At 39.9% G+C, this 27,276-nt stretch overlaps 1 protein-coding gene across 3 annotated transcripts in view; it reads right to left on the bottom strand.

Moving 5' to 3' along the window:
- The window catches only part of zfhx3b (zinc finger homeobox 3b), a 336,831-nt gene that overhangs the window by 21,790 nt on the left and 287,765 nt on the right, over nucleotides 1-27,276 (bottom strand). For all 3 annotated transcript variants that reach the window (XM_086070592.1, XM_086070593.1, XM_086070594.1), the window contains one exon: nucleotides 4,180-4,287. In XM_086070592.1, coding sequence (XP_085926718.1) covers nucleotides 4,180-4,287 — 108 coding nt within the window. The remainder of the gene's footprint in view (nucleotides 1-4,179; nucleotides 4,288-27,276) is intronic.

Below are 27,276 nucleotides of genomic sequence, written 5' to 3'. Positions count from 1 at the left end.
CAGTAGGTGGCAGCAGAGTGAAAAAGATCAACCAGGGCCATATTGCAACAAACTCTTTTCCCCAGTGTTTTCAACAGGTTTGTGAATAATGATCAAACTTAGCTATATTCTAATGCTAATTGCTACAAAACGGAAACAGATACAAATATAGATTTTTTTCCTCCTGATAAAAGAAGAGAATCGAATCTAATCTTTTAGTAGGCTCCAGGTTTTTATAGCAAAAGAACACAATGGCTGGGAGTGAATGAGTTAATTATGCCCTAAAGGTATAGAAACAGACATTTTGGTCTGTGTGATCAGCACTGAAGCCACACTTAAAGTTAAAACGTTACAGATGCAGCTTCCACTAAAAGCATCAGCATTGGCGCAAGTGCACACGAGTGCCATGTTTTCAGTTAGGGCTGTCATTTGTTGTTGTCTTGTAAAAATGTTGGAGTGCGTTTTGAGACATTTAAAATCCTCCACATGTGGGTGAAATCCAACAATTTTAATTATCTCCCCCCGTTCTTTTCTTTGTCTCCCAAAGAGCCAATGCAAGGAACCAGGAATGAAAAATATTCCGCAACAAATCCCTCAGCAGGGTGTCTTCGAGCGTCATCCTGCCTCTCATCTTGATTACGTCCTCATATGTGCGTATTACATATACAACTGCTTTAATGAAGCGACTGTTCTGGTTCCTTTTCTTGTGTAAGATTGCTGTCTCAGCTAGGTACGAGGAGGGCGGCCTTATGGCTATTCCACATATACATATTTCATAGACAGCATTAAAAATGACCTCGTGAATTGCTAACCACGGAAGGTGATTAAACTGCTGCGGCAGCCATTATTCCTTTACATCACCGTCTAAAATTTCTGTCTTTGATGGTACCTTGAAATACAAGTGAATCAATTCACGTGTCTGGTCAGAATTTTTGTTTATTTTCTGCCGTTACACAAAACCTGTAACTGAATCATAACTTAAGTTTGTACATTTTCTGAACTGTCAATTTCAAATAATGTCCAGTTTTTGAATAAAAAAATGGCAATTTAAACTTTTTTTTACCCAAGTCTTTGATTAATCAACAAAATAATTGTTAGTTGCATCCCTAAACTATACATAAAACAAAATAAATGTGCATTATGTATTGAAAATAACCACATAACTTTAGCTTAATGCTAACAAAAATACAAAACATCATAGACAGGCTAACGACAAGCATTGGTGTTGTGGTATCATTTAAGTAACACATATTGGTGGAACAACACACAGTACACGGACCATATATATATATATATATATATATATATATTTATATATATGACAACAGCTGCTTGTCAGCCCTCATGTCATATAGTAATGCTTATCATTTGTGACTGTAATACGTACCTCATACAACCACAATAATAAACAAACATTGTCAAAGGTGTCAGTAAAAAAAAACAATCATTATCTTTGTGAAGGCAGATTTTTTTTTTTTTTTACACAACTGACTAGACCTCATTAGACAGTGCAGGCGTACCTAATGAAGTGACCGGTGTGTAATGATCACAGCAACCTGCCATGTGTGTTCTACGTGCGCATTAGATGACGTTTACATGTGTCTGCACGGCGACAACGAGTGCATGAAGGCATCATCTTTGCGATAAACACAACTAAATAATGAAGGCATCTTTCAAAATAAAATGACGCGCAGGAAACATATGCATTTTACAGCTGCTTCTGATGTACTTTTAAATGATTTTAATGAACAGCCAGGAGCCGGAGAACAAGAAAGGGAAAATGAGATTGACAGCGGCTTTGCGCCTTTCTTGTGCGCCGGCGAATGGCGCCTGCGTGACACTGACTGTCATTTGTAAAGGAACAATTGTGCCCTGCTCCGCCAGCTACATGACAATGATGAGAAGGAACACTCCAGTAGTTGCAAGGGTGAACTAAGAAGAAGAAGAAAAAAAAGAAGAAAAAAACAGTCGGGTGCCTGAGCACCTTTCAGATAACTAACAGCACGGCTGAGACATTTATTGGCCATATTGTAACCTGCGCAACATCTGTGTGCCGCCTGTGTAAACATCATCAGGCCAAACAAAGCGCTGGTCTGTTTACTGCCGGGCGCGAAATGTGCTTTTCTGCACTTGCTTTCTATGACCATTGTGTTCATCCGTCACACGCTCCCCAAAAAGTTTCAAGCACAAACAGGGACTCTTGCATTAAAAGTACAGCTGTCTGCCTTTTGCTGACAACACGACAGCCCAACCTCTCCACCCACCTTTTTCCCTGACATCAAACACAACCTCAGACCCGCTTCCCTAATGCACATGCTATTTTTAACTAAGCGTTTCTAATAAGCTGCTGGGAAGCTGTAAATTTTTCATATGCAAGCACATATTTCCTTTGTGAAAACACAGAAACACACTTATTTGGTGATTAGCGGCTGACAGAGGGGAGGAAAGGAAGCCAATGTATCAAATTGCATGCCTTTCGAAAAAGGACGAATCCTAATGCGAGCCGTCGTCTTCCTGCGCACACCAGGTACCAGTGAATTATTAATCGGCCGGCTCATTTTAATGCTTTTTAAAGTGCTTTATTTTGATGTGCTAAAACATACTTTTAGCCATATTCAGTCAGGCATGCATATCATTAGTTCTCCCATCAAAGAAGAGTGTCACCCTTTCAAAAGAGCACAAACAACTCAGCCTCATTTAAAATAGAAAGTTCCAATATCAAAGACGTTTTACAAAGAGCGGGCTTCAAACGCTGATGAAGTTTTTCTTTTCTTTTTGTTATTTTCCGGCACTTTATTAAAACACGAAAAAAAAGGTATGCAAAAAGGTCTGGATTTTTTTCCCAGCTCTTAACCTAACGAGTGTAAATCAAAACATGCTGCAGTCACCCAAAAAAAAAAGTGACAAGTGAGAAGGATCCACACAGGCCTGTTCTTGTGTTTTGTGCCACCATGTCAGAACTTTCCTATCTTCAATGCCACACCTGCTACGACATTATTGATTTTATGACATTGTCAAAAACTAATGTGTTGGATTTTGCGCTCAAATGTTTGGCAATATAACAACCAATAGGAATTAAACAAGATGGAAAAATGTTACATTTGTGAGAACAAGGGTCCAGAAAGAGAGCCTGGCTCACAATCCTGGTTCGAGATGATTCCAAAATGTGTTTGATGGGGTTGAGGTCAGGTTCTTTGCATCAAATTGATACCTTATTTTATCTTCCGACCTTTGGGACCTTAAACGTACGTGTGACATAATATCCAGTCAGTCCATCGCCAAAATTGGCATTTTCCTTTTTTCCATACGCTTCAAAATCCAAATGAGTGGATGGAAACCCAACTAATGAGCGCCACTGCCACCTACTGTGGTGGATGTGCAATTACACTCAATTAACAAAACAACAACTTCCCAATCATCCTAGCAGGACTCCCAAGATTTGTATTTCTGTAGAATTTTATTTTTATGCTCACTGGACAATTGAAGCAAGCCAATGAGAAGCTTCTGATTGCATAAATTGGGGTGAAATAATTTGCTGCCAGCTGAGAGATAATTGCCCGCGCATTAATTATCCAACTGATTGTATAATTAATTATTATTTATTAATCAATGATTGAATTATTAATCATTAATGATCCAATACATTGGATAATTAATTATACAAAATCAGTAATTAAATTAGGTTTTTGCATTTTCTGCACAGTCAATTTGAAATATTGACCCTTTTTTGGAATGTAGAGATTACAACATTCATGGATTAATTGACAAAATAATCAACAGATTAAGTGATTCTTAAAATAATGGCTTATAAAGTTACAAAAGTATAAAAATTGTATGTTGATTGTTCAGTGACAACTCAAACAATAAGAGAAGACAAACTGCTCTGAAGTTCCACTCAAGTCAAGTACAACAAGCCGTGCCACACACAAACCCTCCCTCCCAAGTGAAGTGTGTGATCTTGTGTGCGAGTTTGCGTGAAGGGGGCGGTGCTAAACACACACGTGTTACAACTAGCACCAACAGCACACAAACGAGCTCTCGCGATGTTGTTGAAATATGCTTCAGTTGGACAAAAGGCTTTATTATGTGCGGCACTATTCAGGTGTGCCCCCCCCCCCCCTCCCCGTGCACCCTCACCCCCACCCCCCTCCCCTCGCAGCATTCCCCCAGATGTGTGTGTTTGGGAAATATCGGCCTTACCTGTCCCTTTGGTGAGCTCCTTGTCCCCCCCACTTTCTCTGTCTTTGGTTTGGTCCTCCTGGTCTGTGGTGGTCTCACTAGCAGCCTCCACATCCTCACTCAGCTCTCCTGAAGGGGGAGGGAGGACGGCAAATGTAAATCACCAAGCCATCAGAATTGGTGGAGGCACTTAAAGGGACGGCGGCGTTTTGTTTCTATAGGAGCCGGCAACAATTACATTTGCTGACACTCGCTTACCAGCCTTGCAAACAAAGAGGACACAATTTTGCTGCCTGCTTCCACTCGTATGCCTCAATTGGAAAAATATTCAAAGAGAAAATACTTTTTTTTTCTTTTTTTTTATGAAAGATCAAAATACATTGTGTCCCCAGCTGCTAACATACTATATTGAGGACAAAAAAAAAATCATAAATATTTTAAACTCCCAGGGATTCAACTCCTTTACTTTATTTCAAGTCAATCCCCTGTAAAAATCTTAAAAGCCTGCGCTCAATATATCAGACCATTTAGCTTGCGTCGAAGTCCAAACAATGGATCTCCAATAATGATGTTTGTAAGTAACACACAAAGGAAAAGATAGCGAAAACAGATAATAAAAAGACCATCAATCATCTTTATTTCCCTCCAGTGCCCCTTCAAAATCCCCTTTGCCTGTAAAGTTTGTTTAAAAGTAGCGGGACGCCGCGCGCACGCAACCACATTGATCCGACAACAGTAAACTAGGCCGCGTGGTCAATAGGCCTTATCAGTTATTACGCAAGTCAGCTAATTCTCAGCAAATGTGCTTAAATGCTCTTTGGAAAATGCTTTCATGCTCAGGTCCCGACACTACACGCTATTGACATATTGACGACGTTACAAGAGCCGTACTGAAATATCCTGTTCAAGTATTCAGCCCCGCGGTCATCACGTGGCCGGCCCGAGTTGACTCGCCGCAGCGAAAACCACTTTTATGATGTTTCATTATCATCCACACTCGCTGTTTATACCCGCGGTGGTCAAACGCTACAAGAGGGGACGACGTCATGAATGCTTTGAGAGACGTAGACAAAAAAAATGTGTCTAGAAGTGTTGCACATAAAGGACAACTCAGAAATAAATATGACAGGAAATGAAGTGTTAACACATAAATAGCATATAAAAAAATATCTGTGGCGCGCTTCTTAAATCTTCAAGCTCTACAAATAATCTGCTCAACGAGTCAAAGGGACATTTATCGATGTCAGACCACATCCGATAAATCTGCAACCTAAATAGTAAAGTCATATCCTTTTTTTCCCCCAATTTTTTCAAAACAACAAAACTAAATTGGAATTTAAAAAATCAACCAAAAAAAGAAAACATGCATGTTTCTTTTTAAATATAAACACAAAGAACTACAATTAAGAAGAAAATGTGCTGTTTTCAATAGCAATGTCGTAATACTTTCCTGGAAATGTAATAGCGCTTGAAAAACGCGATCAAAAATGTCAAATGCAATGTACAAATTTCACCAGTTTAATTAATGTAATGTAATAAAAACATCCTGACTGATATTTTAATAACATATAATAACATTTGTATGATATTGTAATACCTTATTACATTTTCATGTGTCTTTTTTTTCTTAAAATTGATCATGTAAAGCTTGACAGATAATATACGTGTTGATTTTCAGCCCGAAGTTCTACAATTTGAGTTTTGAGAATCCAAGACTTTCATATCACAGCAAAAATGGTTTCAATCCCCAAAGTGTGTCTTTACCATTGCCTGATTTAAATGGAAATTCATGTTGGAGTTCATTGACAGAGTTGATTTATTTAGTGTTAAACCAACCCTGCCGCAAAGACTTCTGGGAAATAATATCGTATATATGTGATGTAATGAAGTATTACATTATCGGTAAAAAATGTTATTACAATATCAGTCAGGATTTTTTTTTATTACATTCTTGGTGAAATTATTACATTATTGGGTCTTATTACATTTTTAATTGAGTTCAGTGCAAATTATATTACATATTGAGGAAATTATTCCATTATTGGGTGCTACAGGGCTTCACACTAGAGCGTGTGCCGATGCATGTATTTGTGTGTGCTTTTCTAAGAAACCAGAAGTACAGGAAAACATTGGGAAGTGAACCCAGACATAGGCTAAATAAGAACAAATATAAATAAATAAAGTTAGCAAAATGTACACAGCTTCCTGTACCATGCTCTTATTCTGAAAGCGCAAACGCACCACTTTCACTAGCGCAAGTGGAAAAATATGTCATTTGTTACGCACTCGTAGCCACGCCCCCAGAAAGCACCACCTTCGTAATGCGCATGACAAAAATGTGATTGACGCCTCATAGGTTTCGGCTTCTGTCACTGATTGGTTGGTTTTCACGGGTATGGTGGTTTCTGTATATCAAACTTAGATGGGGCCAAAGATACCGTATTTTTTACCAAGTGTTGTTGTTGTTGCTAGTGTATATGTCAATGTGATCCACCCCCCCCCCCATTTCACATAATGCAATATTCCTACTCTGTTTGCAAATCTCTCTAGTGCAGCTCATCCGCAGCCGTTGAAGAAGATCTGAAATATTCCTTCACAACAAGACATCCTCACTTTTACCTGAATTAGGATACTGCACGAGAGCCAAGATTACAAAATAATCCCCATGTACCTTTTTTAAGGGCGGGTGGGCTGTACTTTTTTTTTTTTTTTTGTCACAGTGACACACATTATTATACACTTTGCACACAGTATGAGGTGCTTTGTGTTGATAACTAATATCTATTATTATTGTATTATTATTATTAATTCAATTCCGGGAGCAGCATTATGTACATGTTTACAAATGCTTCATCTTCAGTAAAACAAAAGCGATTAAAGCCACGCAGACAATAATTAACAAAAGGTCAATAGTGGCCTAAGAGTAAAGACGGCAACAGAACGCTAAAAAAAAAAACCCGTGGCCCTCGAACAAGCCAGACAGCCACACTCAAAGCGATGGCGGCAGGCCATTCCTAACCCAAATTTGGGATACGCAAAGCGCGATAGCCCCAAGGTTGTCTTGTAATTAATTGTCTTCATTAAACGTCCTAATACAAGCAAATGAAGCACTTCCATTAATCCAATCATGCAGGCTGAATAAACTCATGGCTGACACACAGATTACACTCATTTGTTCCAAGCAGACCAGGATCAGATTTGCTCTGCCACTCACTCAGTGGGGACAGCCCACAAGTACGCACACACACGGCAGACATCTAGCAGCTTTCCTTGCTCTTGTGTGTGACGGCGGTGAGTGCAGGGGCTTAATCAGGCCCATAGGTGTCACTCTTTACAAGCCAGGAGAACTCACACACACTAATGAGGTGCACAGAGGGGGGGGGGGGGGGTGCGGGGGTGTGGTGGGTGGGGGTAGATAGAGAATAAGGGGAGGGAAGAAAAAAAGACAGCAGAAATGTTTGGAGATGACAAAAGCAGATGCTATGCAAAGGATGTCCGGTGAAGATGAGACAGAAAAAAAAAATATTACCTTCATGATGAGCGGGAACAGCCTTGGTTTCCCCCACCCACCCTCACACACACACACACACACACACGCACACGAGCAGTGATTACACTGACGCTAATCAGACTGACAAGCACAAACGTCCCTAATAAATAATTGATGGTAAGCACTGCACTTTCCACTATTCCTCCTTCACAGACTGTGCAGAAGACGAGCAGCAAGTAATAATCGTCAGTGGGAATATCTTGGACGAGGTCAGGCTCCGCCCACCCTGCTGTGGGCCTCGGCAGAGACTTGCGCTCCTACCTGGGAAGGGCTGTGGCGCTTCCCAAAAAACACACTCTCGTCTCATGCGATCACCGAGGCTGCAATCATTTGAACCAGGTGGCACCGAACCTGCTGCCTAACTCCAGGTGAGCTTTATCCAGACTGCCACAGCTTCCTTTTTTTTTTTTTTACCACCGTACCACTGGATAAAAGGCGATCTTATTTCACAGTTCATAGACCCTCTCGCTCCCCCTTTTTTGCCACCCCACCCTCCAAATCTCTCCATGACGCCTTGCACCCCTTTCCTGGTATCAAAGTTGTCCTGACTCCGGACTGGAGGGTGCAAAATGGAAGTGACAGGAGGGGCAGGGCAGGACAATGAGGCACAGGAGGCATGCTGGGGGCTTTCACTCATTGTCCTCATATCAGCACCTCCGCACCACACATATGCAACATGAGCACCCCTCCCAACACACTCGCGTACAAACAGAAGGTCACCCCCTCTGATACACACTGCCAAGCTGTTCAGGTTGGCCATAAACTCGCCATTTATGGGAAATAAATCACAAAATGGCCATTTTACGATCAGGAACTATAAAAATTAGAAATGAGAAGAAAAGACAATTGTTATTAAGTTCATGCAATTTTAAGAAGAAAAAAAATTGGGATATATAGGTCCTTCTTTCCAATTATCTGTCATTGTTTTGTTTTTCTTCATCTTATGTGTTAAAAGTACTAGTGGTATCAGTACTTGGTGTCATATCGGACTACTCAAGAGTTGAGTAATCGTATCAGTCTGCAGAGAAGTGGTATCAAACATCTCTACTTAAAACCATGAATACATGAATTACAGACAGAACAGTTGACTGTTTTATATTACATTGTCCTTTTGTAATTATGAAACTACAACACAGAGAAAAATCGGCAAACAAATCGGCCGATTTTCTGCTGCTTTTTTATCGATCTGAAAGTTATATTGCACATTCCTATTTAAACCAATACATATTTGAATTATAGGCAGCACATTTGACTTTTTCACAATACTTTGTTCTATTGTATTTTTAAATTATAACACAGAGAAAAATCGGCAAAAAATCGGCCGATTTTCTGCTGGTTTTGTATCGATCTGGAAAAAAAAGTTGTATTGCACAAACCCATTTAAAACAATAAATATATGAATTATAGGCAGAACGTTTGACTGTTTGACCGTTTGACAATACTTTGGACTTTTGTATTTGTTTAACTACAACAGAGAGAAAAATTGGCCAAAATTTGAATGTCATATTTGTCTTATGTTGTAATGTTTTCTCTCTGTTACCATTAAACAAATGCTAGAGGATGAAGTATTTCCAAACTCAAAAGAGCTAAGATCGACCAATTAAATCAACAGGCCCTAGTTAAAATGTGCAGAGAAGCTTACATAGTGGCCCAATGTATTGTAATGACTCAGCTATTAAACAGTAAATTGGAACGTCCTTTGTCATGTTAACAGATTATTTTCTGACAGCGATGTGGGCACAGTTTGGGGAAGGCCCTTTTTCTGCACCCACGGGGAGGAGGTTGCTGTGGAAGAACCTGACAGACATGACCGAGACTGATCCAGATCTGAGATGTTGAGTCAGGACACGCGTCACAGACGCCAGCCAGCATATTGTAGAACATCTTGCCAGACATATTCATATTTCCTCCTGTAGGTGTCCTAATATGTTTGGCTACATAATGCAAAATGTGGAATGATACAGGAAAAACATGTCAAATTTGTGGATACTCGTCACGGCTGTCTCCCACACATTTTCACAGAAAGGAAAGAAGCCACCTCAGCGCTGCTGCTCAATGTAACGTGTTAGATTCCTGACCTGTCTATTGAGGAGGGGGGGCCACGACGCAGGCACGCACGCACGCACGCAGGCAGGCATCTCCCTCTCGCCGCTGGCCCTGCTGTGACCTCAGGATCTAAATGTGAATGAATACTTTGTGTCTCCATGGGGCCGAGGGCGAGCGTCGAGGAGGGAGGGAGGAGCCTTGCAAGATGGAGGAGGGGGACGAGGTTTAAGGCAGCTAATAACTAAAACAACTTTAAAGGGCAAGTTAATCACAAACAGCAGCCGGAGCTCACACCGCCAACCCGAGCCCCCCCCTGCATGCCCCCTCTGCTCATCACACATGAGCCCCACAGGTCTTCGACTCAAAGCTCATCATCTTCATCCCCCTTATCTATACATCCAATTTTTAGCAACTATATGAATGAATGAATGAATGGATAAAAATGTCATTAATCCCTTGAAGCCCCAGCACAAAAAAAACTTGTCATGTGTTTTATAATAAGGGAAAATGGCAGTAATAACATAGTAATAACAATTAAATAGAATGTACACAATTAAACAGTTTGTGCCTGGTGACAAATTTGTTGTAGCTCATTTCAGTGTGTGTGACTTAGCCACCGGGAGGCAGGACAATGCACTCATGCAGACACAAAGAAGAAGAGTTTCACAACTACTGTAAGTGACTCAGTAAGCTGCACTTATACTACTTCACGGACGAATATGTGATTGTTTGATTGATAGATTGTGTGTCTGTATGTGTTGATGCACCTTAAAGGTTTGTGTAACTACTCATGAGCCCATCTATGGTGTTTCCCATTGTGCGTTAGCATTAGGTTAGCAGACATGAATTTTTTTTTCATTGCAGAGCTTTGTTGGAAATGTTTTTGAGTAAGAATTGTACAACACAACATATTTCTACTTCATTTGTCTTAATGTGTGCGCCAATACAAATTAATACATTTACATGACTCAGTACACTAATTCATCCTAATAAGTGTACATCGTAAACAGCAAGCTAGCAGACTTTAAGGCAAAGTGGTTGTTTTCATCTCACAACTTGTAATTCTCCTCGTGTTATGTATATTTTAACAATAAATGTGAACTAGGAATTAGAAAATGCAGCTAGATGACCCTTTTTTTCCAACATTGCTGACTTTAGGGATCATACGTCTCAAGGCAAGCTAAATTTAATTGAATTATATTTGAAATTAAATATTTAAGACAAGAGTAATTTGTTAAATTATTATTATTATTATTATTATTATTATTATTAGTTAATTTGAAATTTGAGACAAATTACAACAATAAAAGTTTAAGACTTTTGAAAGCTTGATGTAACACGATTTAAGACAATGTATGATTTAAGACGATTTAAGACATTTTATGATTTAAGACTTTTGAGATTTCAGATTTGAGACAAATTACAACAATAAAAGTTAAAAACTTTTGAAAGCTTGATGTAACACGATTTAAGACAATGTATGATTCAAGACAATTTAAGAAATGTAATGATTTAAGACATTTTTGTGCCAATTAAGGGATTCGCTGCTTTTTAAAATGACTATCAAACCGCTGCTTGTTGTGAAGCGACTTGAGTTTGCTGCCACCATCAAATGCTTGAATCTCAAATTTTTGCAACAAAAAAATAAATAAATAATTAATCTCAACGACGGTTCGTATGTTGAAAAACTTGCAAGTCGGCTCCGTTGCATCTCAAGGCACTGCTTTAGCAACGGGCAAGATTAATTTGATATTTTCCCCTAAAGTGGTGTGTCTCTCATGGGAAATATCGCTAATTAGAAATAGTTCACCATAATGGCATGTTTAGATACATTACCACACCACCCAAAAAAAGAAAGAAAAAAAGAAAAAGTGAGTGGCGCTCTACTTGTCTTTGTGTTGAGTGATGAAGGAGAGAAGGATCTAGGTTAATGTGGCTGCCCAGGGATTGAGCATTCAGGGACTGCTCACTCTTCTGCCCCACCACACACACACTCACACACACACCCCAACACACACCGAGAATTCCTTGAACGTCCGCTCACTAACAAATCTGATGTCCACAAAGGGGGATGCTGGCTGTACTTTTGCCTGCTGTAAGATGTGCGACTAAAAGCCTGCATGGGGGCAAAAGCATGACTGGCCGCTGCTCTTCCATCTACTGTGCCCGAGGGACAATGTCCCGCACAAAGGGTCATTCCGGCTGGGTGCCACCCCTCCCGTGCATGTTTGCGCTCGTTCTCTTCTGCCTCCTCTTAAATCACCCTCCTTTTATGAATGCATCTTTTTTTATTTTTTTCGTTCACACTACAATGCTTTCACCTATTTGCAGTTATTCAATAGGACCTTACAGAATTGAAGTGTGGGGGGGGGGGGGGCTTGAAGGGGTGTCTGGGAAAAGAAAAAAAAGACGCTGTCATGAAGGGCAATCACATCAAGTCTGAAATATTCACCAGTGGCTTGGAAAATGCGATGGTACAGTTATGACAGGCGAACAGGCGAACAGGCCAACCCCCCCCCCCCCCCCCCCCCACACACACACACACGCCCCTGCCCTCCCCCATTCAGCACGGTGGACACTCTGAATATGTATAGCCCGGAAAATGTATTGATTTTTCATTTGGCAACAACTAAAAAAAAAATAAAAAAATAAAAAAATGGACACACTCATGCACAAGAATCAGCTAACCTGAAACTGTCACAACTCTTTTGTTCATATCTCATCTCTCCTGATGTTTGGCTTTTGCCACAAACTCTCTTTAATTACCAGGTACAGCCCGCCCGCCCGCTTCAGAGCCTCCCCTCCGCTGAGACGCAGCCACATACAGCCTGCTGGGCTTAACAAGACAGCCCACATCTATTATATATGACATACACCCAGCAGCTTTTGTCTCATATCTGACTAATAAGCGCGCCCGATAAGAGTATACCTACTGTTTGTTTTGCTATTATACAAAAGGTATAACTGCTTACGCGGGAGGAAAACTTGACAATTAAAAGTGCAGACTGCTGCGAGGAAAGAAACACTTTTAATGTTCTCTGCTGTGTTCATTTTGGAAGAGGCAAACAATTAGATAAAATTACTTAAATAATCGATTCATCTGACGATTACTTTTTCAATTAATCGAAAAAAAACTTTTCCATCCCTTTTCCAAAAGAGGAAATTATTTCAATACATTTTATTGACATAAATGACAACATAATGGTTTACAATGCGGTTACAATGAATTAAACAATTAATTGATTATCATCAAAATAGTTGCCGAAAAATTGTCCGTAAGTGTGAATGTGAGCATGAATAGTTTGTCTAAAAGTGTGCCATGATTGTCAGGCAACCAGTCCAGGATGTAACCTGCCTCTTGTCTGACGTCAGCTGTGATAGGCTGCAGCACACCCGCGACCCTCATGAAATTAGGGGTACAGAAAATGAATGGATGAACGACAGCGATGACGAAAATAATAACGACAATAACATAATAACTAAACAAAGTGCAATTTCTGCAGAAATTGCGTGGGAATGCTCAAAAGCTTAATGCTATTAGCTGAAAGCTAAGATTTGAATGCATGTGCTTATGAAGTAAATTGAAAGATAAATTATGTGAAAATTATTATTATTTTTAATTGTAGTTAAATGGAAAATGAATAAAAAGAAAACTTGAACTGCAAGCGGTCTAAAGTGGGATTTATTCATTTCAGAGAAATGATAATCCTATTTCCTGATATGATAGTCAGTTGGTATGAAACCATCGAATGCACTAAAATGTGGTCCAAGTGGGGTTTGAACCCAGGTTCTCCGTGCTGAGAGGCAATTGCTCTAAGGACTGACCTAATGTGACTTGAAAATCTTAAAATAATTTCCTGAAATAGATGGCCATGGATATATTTGTAATGTACAGTCAAAGGTGGGATTCAAACTTGCAACCTCCTGGTTATTGTACAAGGCAATTTACAAGCTGCGCCACCAAGCAGTATCAGACGCCAAGCAATGATGATCAATTGTATGTACGGAAGTGGGCGTGGAAAGTGGGACTTAGAAAAAGTTCAATATCAGCCCCATTGAAAATGAATGGGGAAAAGTTGATATTTAACGGTAAATTGTGCGAATACTGTAAGTAAAGTGGAATCAGACGATATATACCCCGGGGGGCATGCGGAACGGTGTAAATCGAAAGTATTATGTGGGAGTTGTTTCACTGCAAAAAAGTGTGGAGAATGGAAATCAGCATTCCCACAATAATGATAATTCTCTCTTTTGGAGGAATGGCCATTTTCAGTCGAAGCTGCCTTTCTCAAACATTCCTACTTAACGAATGCCGCCCATCGATCTTGCCGCCAACAGACGCAAACGTGTACGTGTGTGTCCATTAACAGGTGCTTATCTGTTTATCTCCACTTTTAGGCATCGCGGACCAATAGAGTGGACAGCGCTGACTGAAAAAGATCTCCGCCTGTCGATTTATTGAATGTGCCATTTGCATATCTTTGTAGTACATCCATCTGCCTGTGGACTGTTATGTGGAGGTATTAGCGGGGAAAATCAATGTTGCCATGGCCGGGTGTATGTAAGCGCCCAAGCCGACGCGTGTTATGTGTCCGTCTAGCAGCTCTCGCGCGGAGCTTATTAGCATACTGGGCCATTCATTCGGTGTTTGTAAAGTCAAAGTAAACACACAAGTTTCTTAGTATGCCCGTTTATCGTGGACTGCTGTGGTCATCCCGCCCGCCCGATCCACAGCCGTGGGGGCCTGACGGGCTGTTTATTTATGAGAGGGCAGAATGAGATAAAAGAGACTGGGCTGAGTTATGAATATCAATTTGGCTAATCAATTTAATTTCAAATATAGGGCATCATTGATGTGTGTTTACTCTCCGAACTTTAACAACTTGCGAAGTTGATACAAGTGGAGGAGAAGTGGAAGATGGGAATTCAACTTTTTACCTTAGCCAGAGAGAATTTTGACCGCTGTTTGTTTATTAAGGTAAAACTAGAAGGAATAATTGCAGCTGCGGTACTACAGGGTGAATTATTAGGGCTGCACTGAAAAGAACAACAATACCACAAGAAAGAAAAAATAAGTTAAGCTATGAGAATTAAGTCATAATATCACAAGCAAAAATCTATTTATTTATTTATACTGAACATAAAATTAGCACTTTTCCTTTATGATCCTAATACAGTACAGTGGTGCCTTGAGATACGAGTGGTATATAAAATCATCTTTCCCCGTTGAAATGAATGCAATTCTAATTAATCCATTCCAGCCACACCTCTCCTCACAAAGAAAGTTTGTAATACGTTTTTGGTTACAAAAAAAGCATATATATATATATATATATATATATATATATACACAGAAATACACATCTTTAAAAAAAATATACCTTATATAATAGAATTTCAATAATTAAACATTTCTTTTGTTGCGCCCTCAAGCGTCTCATTCTATACAGAGGACAAAGAATATATGCCCCTGAGAATTGTTATGTTTTCCACGTGTCACTGTTTGTGTTAAAATATCAGGGTTGGCGATTCCAGGCCGAAAAGACGAAAACCCCCGCCACAGATTGGCTTTAGCCACAGATGCTTCTACTCAAATGGCAGGTAAACGAGCTTGTCTCCACCTGTTAAGTAGAAGCACCTGTGGCTAAAGCCAAACTGTTTCAGGGTTTCACTTTATGCACCCGGATTCCCCATCCCTGTTAAATATCCATGGCTTAAAGGGTTATAAGATAGCAACACCAATGCTATTCATTAGCTAGTCTAGGACGTTAGCTGACCAGAAAGCAACATTCACAATTCTCCTTGTTTAATTTGACGGTAAACTTCAACTGGGAAAGCCCGATGCCTTCTTTGTAAAGAGTTGTTTACCGTCTGCCAAAACTGTTGTGACGTTTTAGCTCGCATGTCAAAGCAAAAAAAAATCATCCAGGAGTCTGCCCGTATTTCGAAAAACTAATTAGTGGACTGACCTGTATCGCGAGACACCACTGTTCTCCTTTGTAGGATAAAAGTACAGAAGTAGCATTTTTTTTCCGAAAAACTGTAGGCATATACAGGAAATGCGTGTCTATGAAGGCGTACAGTTTAACGTTCCCAATTAGGATTGTTTGGCCTTGGTGGAGGTCTGCGTTGTATTCATTACATCGCACAGGGGGGCATATAATGGATATATGGTACATTTTTCTCCAGGAGAATGGAGTGGCTAAACCGGGCAACCTTTCTTCTAACAAGCACCCTTGCTGGTTGCTCATAGCTAATTGCTAAAGAAATCCAATGATTACACTGCACAGGCACTTAAACCATCCACAAGAGTGCTCGCACTTACTGAAAAAAGCTCTCCCTACCTCCATCCATTCCTAATACAAATCAAACACGGGGGGCTTTCGTTCACCATTTGTCTTTCTATCGGTTCCTCTTTGCATAGCCCATCCATTACTTTCACATGAAATATGAAAAGGCAATATCCTCTCTGTGTTTGTACTGAAGCGTAATGCGATTGTGTTGTCATTTATAAGAAATAATCGCAAACCTCTCTTTCATTTTCCAGTTCAAATAACCATGAAAAATTAGCCTTCAATGTCAGGGAGGACAACAAAGGGATGCACACAGACGATTGCTTCACCACTGCGCTTGACATTTCTCCTTAATAGGAAACCGGCTGGTTGTTCCTATCTTGCCTTTTCAATCTAACCTTTTTTTTTTTAAACCCAATTAAAAAGCTCTGTACTCAGATCTTTGTAAATGTTTCCTTCATTCTTTATTCATCGTGGAGGGTCTGGAGGTTAGGAAGGATATGGAGTAGATTACAATACTCTGGCCCCGCTCATTAGCACCCTTGCCACAGTCCGCTAATGGCCACTGTCGGAGGGAGACGTCACCAGACGGGCGCTACGGGCCCTCGGTCGCTGTGACTACCGTCCGGCAGCCTGACGGATAAATAATTCAAAAGCTATCAGACGCCCCGGTAGTGGGGGGAGCAGCCCCCCAAAAAACACACATTGAAGAGCTAGCTTGCGCAGGACGCGCTGAGGAGCTAGCTTGCGCGGGCCACCCTCACTGATTGGCATTTAGTCCTCACACGTGATGTACAGCCAGATTTTAGGACACACAATTAGACTTGGTAGTAGCGAGAGGAAGCTTTTCATTGGCAGACATCTTTAGTTTTAGTGTGCGCAGCAAAGTAATGATAATTGCTAAGTGTGCTTCTGCCATTAAAGGCTTAAAAGGCTGGTTGTTTCCCACTGTAATTATGTACGAAATGATCAACTTTGCAGTGCAATTAGGTGACGTAATTATGTTTTTGGCCAAAGTATGGAGAGAATGAAAACAACCAAATATCACTGTAAGATAGTTTATGTCTCTTAAAGTGGTGAGTCAAAATCTTTTTTACATCTTGTCACTGCCGCTGACAGTTTTGATTTACACACAGATCATGTAACACAGTGGTTCTCTAACTTGGGTTCGATTTAATCCAGGGGTTCAGGTTCGATGGAGGTCGAGACACACGCCCGACTCATATGATTTGTGATGATACGCCTCGCTTGGCCGTCATTGGCTGCAGTTGCTCACGCTACATTGCTTGACCAATCTGTGCTGCAGGGAATTTGGTACGCTCCGTAGTCGAATTGTGACTGTTGTGATGGTACGTTGTGTGATTTTGTTATTATTGTATCTTTGTTGAGAAAAAAAAAAAAAAAAAGAACGGGGTCAGACAAGTGTGCGCAATTTGAATTCACGTGTATAATGAAATGTATGGTGTTCCACAGGGTTCAATTCTGAGTCCTCTGCTGTTTTCATTGCATCTGCTGCCCCTGGGTTCCATCTTAAAAAGAAAGCGGTGGTGTTTTAAAGTGCTCTCTAAATATACAGTTGAGTGATGAGAGTCAGCGTCCTAACTGCAGGATTTGCAAATTAGCAATTGTAGCACAACTAGCTATCTAGCAAAACTAAAGGAACACTTACTTACGCTTCATGGAGATGGGGAATACAAGAACAAAATACTTTCTGAAATCAAGATGAAGAGAGCCAGATTCGATGAAAAGGCGACTCTCACTGTTCATTTTGCCTACCTACTAAACCCTATACGTATGTCTTGAATTCAATAATTTATTTATTTATTTTAAAATTGTCAGTTTGTGCAGTGATTGCGCATAGGTTAAGAACCACGGATGTAACGGTTTAGTAATGGTAAATTATTGTCGTAGGACTGAATCATGATATTATAAAATGAACACCTAATCAATACGGATCATTGTTTCTGCAGGTGTACCGAATATTGTGGTTTGTGTCGCTCAGCTTGACTTGTGCTCGCATATTATTCCCGTCTTCTTGATTTCATCTGCGCGTATGCCTCGTGATGCATATAATGAAATTCCCTCGAAAAAGCCTAATGAAAAAGACTTGCATCATGCAATTAGCTGCTCCTTAATTCCTTCCTGGTAATGTATTAATTCATTATCACAATAATTGCGTCCGTATTCTTTATTTATATATTTACTTGATTATAACTACAAAACCGGATCCAGGTGACGAGGATGCATTGCACCAACTCAACCGTTATTTTGGAACTGTGGTATTTTCAGCTTTAATCAGTATGCCGATCTGCTTTGGGCTTTCAATTTCACCTGAGATTTAAAAATGCCCCTGAACGACACTTGACAGAACTCGCCCACACAGTTCATTGTGTATGAGGGCTTCATTTTTTTTTTCCTATCTCCCCTTTTTAGTTTTATTAAATGACTAGTTGTACCACTTCAGAAGAGCGTACCCTCTCACAGCAGGTCATATTTACTTACTCTCTAAGCACAATTTGATTTGAGCCAATTCTGAGAGGATCCAACAGTCCGAACGACATCAAGATAAACAGGCGAACGTTCTCGCGCATGAAATGAGATAAGTGTGCATAAGTTATCTTTCCCCTGATTCTTCACAAACGCACCACGACGTCGTGGAAGTGGGCCGAAAACTCTCGGAGGTTTGGAACTGTGCTGCCCGCTGTGCTGCTCTCCAGAGGAAAAGACTTGGAGTGATTACAATCAAACTCAGTTATCTTTGGCTAAGCCACAGGAGAGTAAAAGACAGTAAAGGGGAAAAAAATGAAACTGATGATGTGGCTTAAACATGAAGTGGCTGTTTGAAAATACACAGAGCAACTACTTCTGTACTGTTCTTGCACTGTGATATTTGGAGCCATATTAAATTGTACATCTTGATACACCACCTTTTGCATATGAATTTTGTCAAGAACCGTTTCAAAGCTTGTAACTATTCCAATTTGGTGTTTTATTTACATGCGTACACATTTATTTCATATTTTCAATCAGCGATCCTACAGCTCAAAAACTTGACGAAAAACTGAGATCAGTTTTGGATTCCGCACCAAAAAAATGAGTGTAAAACCAACACATCTACCGACATGTGCCAATGGCGTTTGGAGGCTCCACATGCACTATACAGTATATTGCACTGTATTATTTTTTGTTGAACCACAAAAACATGGTGTGATTGCCAAGGAAGAAGCGGATTGCCACAAAGGGAGGACAGAAAAAAAGGAGAGGACGTGTATATTTTGAGATGCATTTTTGCTCCACTCTGCTTTCACAGGTGATTTGCCGCGTTGATCGGGGGGTCTTAAATAACTGAAATAAACATCACGACTCAAAACGCACCACAAACTCCCCGTTATGCTTACTCATACATAAGAATATACACCCGGAACTAGCTAGACATTCCTCCTGCCAGTTGCTAATGACAGATGTCACCTTACACAATAGAGATATAACTTGAAATACTGGTAATAAAAAGGGAAGTTGAATGAATGCAGTGTATTGTATTACTGTGTTATTACGTGATGGAGCAAACAAAGGCCCTGAAGCAAAGATGAGTACAGTGGGGTCTAGATTAGCAGCAAAATGTTACATTTTCTTCCTTAGCTGCATGTATACAGTACGTACTGTATCCTGTCATCCAGAAAAATATTTTGAAATAACATGACCAAAACCATTTCCTCCAACAGTAGAAATTATGCCTGAACATGTTAAAGATCTTAAAAGAGACCCCTCGAAACCCCCCCCCCCCCCCCCAAGTGTGCCGTACGCTCATTCTTCCTACACACTGCAGCAAGAGACAATATTATTCAAGTGAATTTCAAAATGCCCTTGGATTCTCAAGTGGAAGCCAATTAAAAAAGCTTTGCAACAGCCATTTTGTGCCGAGTGAACAGGTATGAGCAGAGAAGGGGGGGGGGGGGGGTTGCGATTTGATGGATGCAGCGGTGGAGACGGGAGATTGCGCAGGCAGGTGCCGTGCCCGATTTGCTCCACCAAATCACGGCACTCAATGTCTTTTTAATTCATGCACATTGTGGAACGTTATATTTAAGGTAACTTGGACTTGAATGAATGTCACATCGGCAGCATTTGTTAAATGTATTTTTTTCCCCCTTCGTGGCTTTGGTGCTGACCAGGCACATAGACATGGAAATGAGAACTTATTTTAATTCTAACCTCTATAAGGCATTGTGAGGGATTAATAACCGCTGCCCTGTGGCTATGCTCTCCTATTGTTTATTGCATGCACGACTGTGTGTTAGTGTGTGTGTGTGTTGGTTTTTTTACAGCAGGTCATTCACTCATTAGTCAGAGTTGGGAGAGTTTGGGGTGAAAGCCCAATAAGACACCGAATTAATTATTCATTTGTGCTGCTGGTGTTGCTGGGTGCTGCATGGGGCCTAACTAACAGAGGTCTGCCTCAGGAGAACTGCTGGTATAAACACAAATTGTATATTGTAGGTGTCAGTAAAGTAGGAAAATGCAAACACTAATCACCAAACTCATCATTAAAACAAGCCGCTGACAATAATGTGGCCCTGTGCGCATTGTTGCTTCCTCCCCTGTGAGCTGATCCAGCATCCTAATGCTCCATCATACCCTTAGTGTACAGCAAGCCATTGGCTCGTGAATGGAACCCGATGCAGCCCCCTTCCTCCCCATCCAGCCGGCGCTCCTTGCGTCGGCTCCAGCCAGGACCAGCGGCCTCCTGAGAAGCCTGTGATAAGAATTCATTTCTTCCTATTATGTGCGCTTGTCCGTTGCCTCAGCTCATCAGTCCGGTGCAGCCAAGTCAATGAAAGACCCTGTAATGAAGCAATCAGATGCAGCCTGCTTGTCTGGGCCCGCCACTCCATTGTCAGCTGGCGGGCCCGCCCGAGCTCCCAGTGCAGGCCGTGGGTTGAGGCAACATGGACACAGCCTGCACGCAGGCATTAATTCAAGACCTTGCCTTCCATTGAGCGGAGGATAAGCTGCTCTTACGTGTGCTTCACACCAGGTTCGCCGCGTCCTGTGGGCACGCCGAATCATCCACTTTTAGAGCGCTCCATTAGTTTAAACAGGCGTCTAGATTTCCGCTAAACCAGTAAGTCGGGTTGCTGTGGGATTCCACACTCAGATTACCAGTGGAAGTGGTCGGATGGAGAAACTTCTATCCACCGTCTCCGCTCTCCTTAGTGCCACCTCTTACACAGCTTCGACATGTGGAAACTATTAAGAGGATTTGGTGAGAGGAATGTATGTGTTGAAGCTTAAGCTGCGCCTCAAAGTAGAGGATTCTGTGTCTCATTTGTTTTATATTGCTATGGAAGTTTCTTTTCAAATTAAAAAGGGGAACTTTTTGATCTAACTTATATTGTTATTTCTTCCTTCAGGGGCTGGAAATGGCTTAAATGTTGGTGGTATGGGGTTGTGGAGCAATCACTGTTTGACAAGATGAAAGTCACGGGCTGCTGTAGAAAATCATCTTCAGGACACTGACAAATTGTGGAAGCATGCGATGCTGAGGGAAAAAAAAGCCTGGACGCTATTTCACCCCCTAGAGAATTTGGATGACAGATTTTTAAACTCAAGTCAACTCAAAAAGCACTTTAAAAACAGTTGAAACAAAGTGCAGTATCGGACATTAGACAAAAGACACTAAAATAAGGGCTCAAGTATTGTGCTGTGTTGAACGCCAAAACATGTTTTAAGGTGTGTTTTAAACACAGCGAAGGGACTTGTCTAATGTGCAACAATCTATAGTTTAGGACTATAGTGGCTTGAGGCACCGGGCAAGAGTGTAGGGCACCATTTTGAGAATTGAACACAAATAGCAGAATTAGGGCTGCTCAATTATTAAGAAAATAATCATCAAATTAAATTTCAATTTCAATTATTACACTCCACAATTACAAAATCAGCCTAAGAGATTATTAATATTGAGTTTAAAGGGATACTTGACTCATTGAGCCATTTTCAGCAGTAAAAGTTGATCATTTGTCCAGAATGAATTTGATAACTTCATTATTTTTCATGTACAATTAATACCTTTAAAAACTAATGTTTCCACATGCTGTCAACTGAAGATGACATCAACTGTGCTGAGGAAGTATGTAATGACCAATCATGGCTCAGTTTGCTGACCAAAACCCAGAAAACAGGTGAGCTGTGATTGGTCGTTACCTACTTCCTCAGTACAGGTGATGTCATCTTCAATCGACAGCAAGTGTAAAAAAATAGTTTTTAAAGGTATTAATTGTACCTGAAAAATATTGAAGTTATCAAATTCATTCTGGACAAAATATGAACTTTTTACTGCTGAAAATGGCTCAACGAGTCAAGTATCAAGTATTTAAACTCAAAATTAGTATTAATAATCTTTTAGGCTGATTTTGTAATTGTGGAGTGTAATAATTGAAATTGAAATTGAATTTCGTTTAATTGCACAGCCCTGAGCAGAATCTTAACCAGTGGAGCGAGATCACAATAGGAATTCCTGTATGTGCTCCCTCTTACTTGTTCCATTTAAGTATGCACTTTTTGCCCTTAAAAGCACAAGTGCCCCCTCTTGCAACCTGCAGCCAGCTTTGGCACACAAAAAAAAAGACCCCACGGCAGCATTCTACCTGACAGCGGCTCCTTAACAAGCAGCAGTCATTAACCTCAGGAGCAGGCAGCTGCCATGTGATGTAGTACACTCGGCCCACTGCAGAAGGGCCTTATTGATCCCAGACATACTTGGTGCCTTCCTGGATGTCTCTAATCAATATGCAAATGGCCCACAGCATCGATTCAATATTAATTTTCAATTAGGGAATTCTCAGTGGGTCTTGAGGGGTCAATACAGATGTATTCAGAGCAAAGGCTTAAGCAAGTTGCAGGCATTGACGTTCCTCTGCCCAAGACAACTTACTTACTGTTTATTTAGCCTACCCCGCTGTACGTCCTGATTAAGGCTTCGGGTAACAGGCCGAGAGACAGATGTGCCTTTCCGCACTATCCCAACTAATAAGTCATCATCTCACACTTTCTGTTCAGTTTCGTTGTCTTGTTCAGTCTGCTACTTAGGCAACACTTACAGCTACAATTGTGGCTTTTTCAAATATCGGTAATGTATACGCCTACATGCAGACAGTTTACACAATTAAATATAAACCAAGTCGTATATTTATTATACAATAATATGTTTTAGATGAGCTTCCATAATTAATTTAAACAGCCATCTGAGGTTCAAGTAAGTGAATAGAGCAGGCAATAAGTCACGACACAATCTATTCCAAAGTCACATACTTCCGCTATCTTTTTTTGCTGTAACAAAACACGTCATATTTTTCCATGAAGCGACAACAGTTGAAAATCACTCATGGACAACAATAACAGTTTGTATTTCAGGTGTGGACAACCCCTCGTCTAAATAACTCAACATAAAACAATGACTGCATTTAAGCCTTCTATTGTGCGTCCATCAAAAAGCCTGTCTGCTTGACACTTGGCTCTGACTCACTGTCATGTTATGTGTTGCAACTGTCGAGGCAATCAGGTTCTTGTTGCTCTGGATTCTTGCATGTATCAACACTTAACCTAAACTACTTGCAATATTTATAATTACTCATATAATTGTACGTACTTAAAAAGTACAAATGGGAGGAATGTGGCCTGCAATTCAGGCGTGTTGTGTACTGTCATAATAAAACAAAGCAAGGGGTGAATTTGCAAATAAAAGCAATGACTTAAAGGGCTGTAAAGGAGGCTGGGGGAGATAAAAACATGGAACGGAGATAACCTGGTCTTACTTGCTGCAGATACACTGCCCAAGGTAATTGGTTTAGGGATAACATTAATTACCACATTGCTCATTAATGGCCGACGCCTTTATTGGTTGCATTGATCAACAGGACCTGTTAGCCATCATCCCAAGCAATGGTGGATGTAACAAGCTTACATATTGGCATACCAATTAATGTAATCAATTCCTGTCTAGATGTTGCTATTACCCTTGTCTACCCACCCCACTACAATTGCCCCTTGTTTCTCCTATATTCACTTCACAGTAAATGTCACAAAAAAAAGAAAAATACATTCAAGTTCTAAATTCCCTGTCACGGCACACCAACAAACCAAAACGCTGAAATAATAATGATCTTGCCTCAATTTGCTCACAAATGGACTTTCTCGGTGTGAAATCTTGGCCTGTTTAATTCAACATAAAACTAAAATACTTGCAAGAAGCTACAACTTTTCTAGTTATCTGAGTGGCAACATGTTTATTGTACCATCTAATTGTTCTGCCTGAAACTATATGTCGCTGGCATAGATAGATCAACAAATATATATATTTTTTATAATAATGATAAAATAAAATACAATTTGGGGACCTTTTTTAGGGAATCACTGACATTGAGCACTTGCTCCAAAAATGACCTGCCTTATTATGGAATATGATAAAGAATATGAATAGACCCCAAAAGTTAGAAGCAGAGGCATGCTATGTTTCTTCTCATGTTATCAAGCATTTTGCTTTTACATTTCAAAGCAATAATGTTAAAAAAAAATATATATATATGTGACTCACGTTCACATTTTGACTTCATAATGACAGTTAATATTTTATTGGTTATGTCTATTACTTTTAAGCGTTGTTGTTTATGCTTCAATTATACTTAGGTCCCATTTAAAGTCAGTTAATGAGCTCTTAAAAAAAAAGAGAGAAAAAAAAGACAATGTACATATATATATATATATATATATATATATATATAAATACTGTACATTGACATAACTATATAATAAAACAAGAAAATATGTTTGAAGTGTTTATTAATAGCCCGGCTGTAAGTGGCTTAAGTTAATTGAAGCCAGACTAATAGATTTTGCCAACTTTTGAGTGGGAAAAGATCAATTCCATTTTGCTATAGATTGAGAGGAGCGAGGTTGATTTTCAGAATTAGATTCTGACTCTGATGGCTCAAACATGAAGGAAAGTGTAGGCATACAAAATTTGCTAGACAAACAAGTGTCCACTTTTAGGGTCATAGTATAGTGAACTTTGATTGACAGCTGATCGGGGGGGATCAGTGGGAACAAAGTCAAGAAACTAGAGCTGCACGTTGAGAGGAGGTCTGGGCGATACTGCCTTAAATTAAACATTAAAAACACACTTTTGCTTTACCTCGAACTCAATAAGTAAACTGTGCTAGCGTCACAAGCCCGCGTAGCAGATCAATGTACCTTTAAATAAGTCATTGATTACAAGTTGAAATCCGCATCACTCGCAGGAAGCGCTTTCTTAAGAACACAAAATGCCGTGTGGCGTGGTGAAATGAGTAAGAACACTGGCAATGAATGAGGGAGCGCGCTGCGATAACTGAGAGCACACCATGACAAAGTGGAAGGATTTACCGTTGGGCCCGGAGCACTTCATTTGCTTAATAACAGATGATTCTATAAGAAAGTAGCTGCTCCGAGGCGGGATATCACCCAACGAGGATGTCTCACTCGCAGAAATCCTATTTGAAGACAACACCTTCCGAGCACTCATCCTCCTCCGCGCCTAAGACGATCAACGCGCATGACAGGCCCCATTAATATGACGCCCCGTGTAACTTTGCTCTTTCCCTCTCATCCAACAGGAACAAAACTGATAGCCACGAAAGGCGGTGCGTTACGTTGTGCGTGAGCACGCGTTCATTTTAAAGAGATGCCTGACGTATCCGGTTCTGGCAAACACTTTACAAGAGGTGAGGGAGAGCTGAAAAGTGAGCTGGCACTCTGCAAGCGTTGGACTCATGTCACAGCACACCAAAACATATTTATCTTCATTTTTACAGCAACAGCAATCGGAACAACCAGCAACCCACTGAAATAAACTGAAATTGACACCTTTTTTTTTTCAGTACTCAACCGTAGTGTAGTCATCAATACCGATACCACTAGTACTTTTGATACATAAAATTGCACCCCCCCCCACAAAAAAAACCCATATCATTTTAAAGAAAGTCTTATAAATCTTGTTACAGCATTTTTCCTTTAAATTGCATGAAATTAATGGAATTTTTATGATCTTTTTTTCCATTTGCTCATAAAATACATATTTTGTATAGACCACACGATAAAATTAATGTAATAATTAAATATATTCTTAATGATCATCTGTCAGGCATGTGTGCCTTATGTTCTTGAAGAGAGTATCGATACCTGGTATCGGTACTCCCCCATCAATACTAAAATTATATTATAAACACATACTTTTACTATAGTTTACCTTTACTTTACTTGATGTTTTTGGTCAGTGAGAGAAAATAATTTGTAGAAACAACACAAAATTTCATTTGTTCTTAGAATAATTGAATAGTTTGAATTAAATGAAATATTTATTGTCCTAATTTTAAACCGTTTCACAGATTTAGTACCATTTGCATCTCCAAGAAATAAAGTGCAAACGTTCACAGTAATATTAACTGTAAAATGTGCTTTTTTTTAATTAAACAAATTGTCCTGCACATTGATTTGAATGCATATTGGGAAAAAAATACCATTTGAAATATTGAATATTCAATAATAAATATTTAATATTTATTTTAACAACTGAAAAAGTATAATTTGTTTTACCCACTTCCTAATAATATGCTTTAACTTGAAATATAACAATTAAAATCATTTAGAGAGGTGATATTTTTCACAAATTTGCATTGTCCTTTATTCCTAACCAGATTTAAAGTTAATTCTCTTAAAATCAATCAAACAAACAAAAACAAAAAAACAACAGTGTAGATTCCTTGAAAAGTGGTTGTACTATCAATTATTTTGGATGGTATTTGCTCATTGGATATTTGCATTCTATTGAATATGACCTTTTATCAATGTATTATTATAAATGTGTTTTTAAATAAATGGAAAAAAAGATAAGAGAAAACTGCATTTAATTTCATGTCATTTTAAGGAATCACAATGTATATCTGGATATATATCGATATGGGAATATAAAATGAGTCTTTATCATGTTCCCCCCCTTTGGCAGAGCGTTACTACCAGGAGCCCACACTTGCCCACTGTGGGACCTCCTGAAGCAATGCACAAGTGGGCTGAGCAATTAACAATTTCATGCTGATTGCCTGAAGCATGTTTTTCTATGCCATAAAGATAATAGCGTGATGGGTGCTGTGCAGCATAACCCCTCTCCCTGCCTCCACCCCCGGCCGCCTCCCACCACCT

The sequence above is a fragment of the Leptonotus elevatus genome, chromosome 3 (genome assembly GCF_054856555.1).
Source record: "Leptonotus elevatus isolate MCC_2025b chromosome 3, RoL_Lele_1.0, whole genome shotgun sequence".
NCBI classification, from domain to species: domain Eukaryota; kingdom Metazoa; phylum Chordata; class Actinopteri; order Syngnathiformes; family Syngnathidae; genus Leptonotus; species Leptonotus elevatus.
The sequence above is the reverse complement of the archived record's forward strand: the minus strand, read 5'-3'. Positions and strand labels throughout refer to the sequence as shown.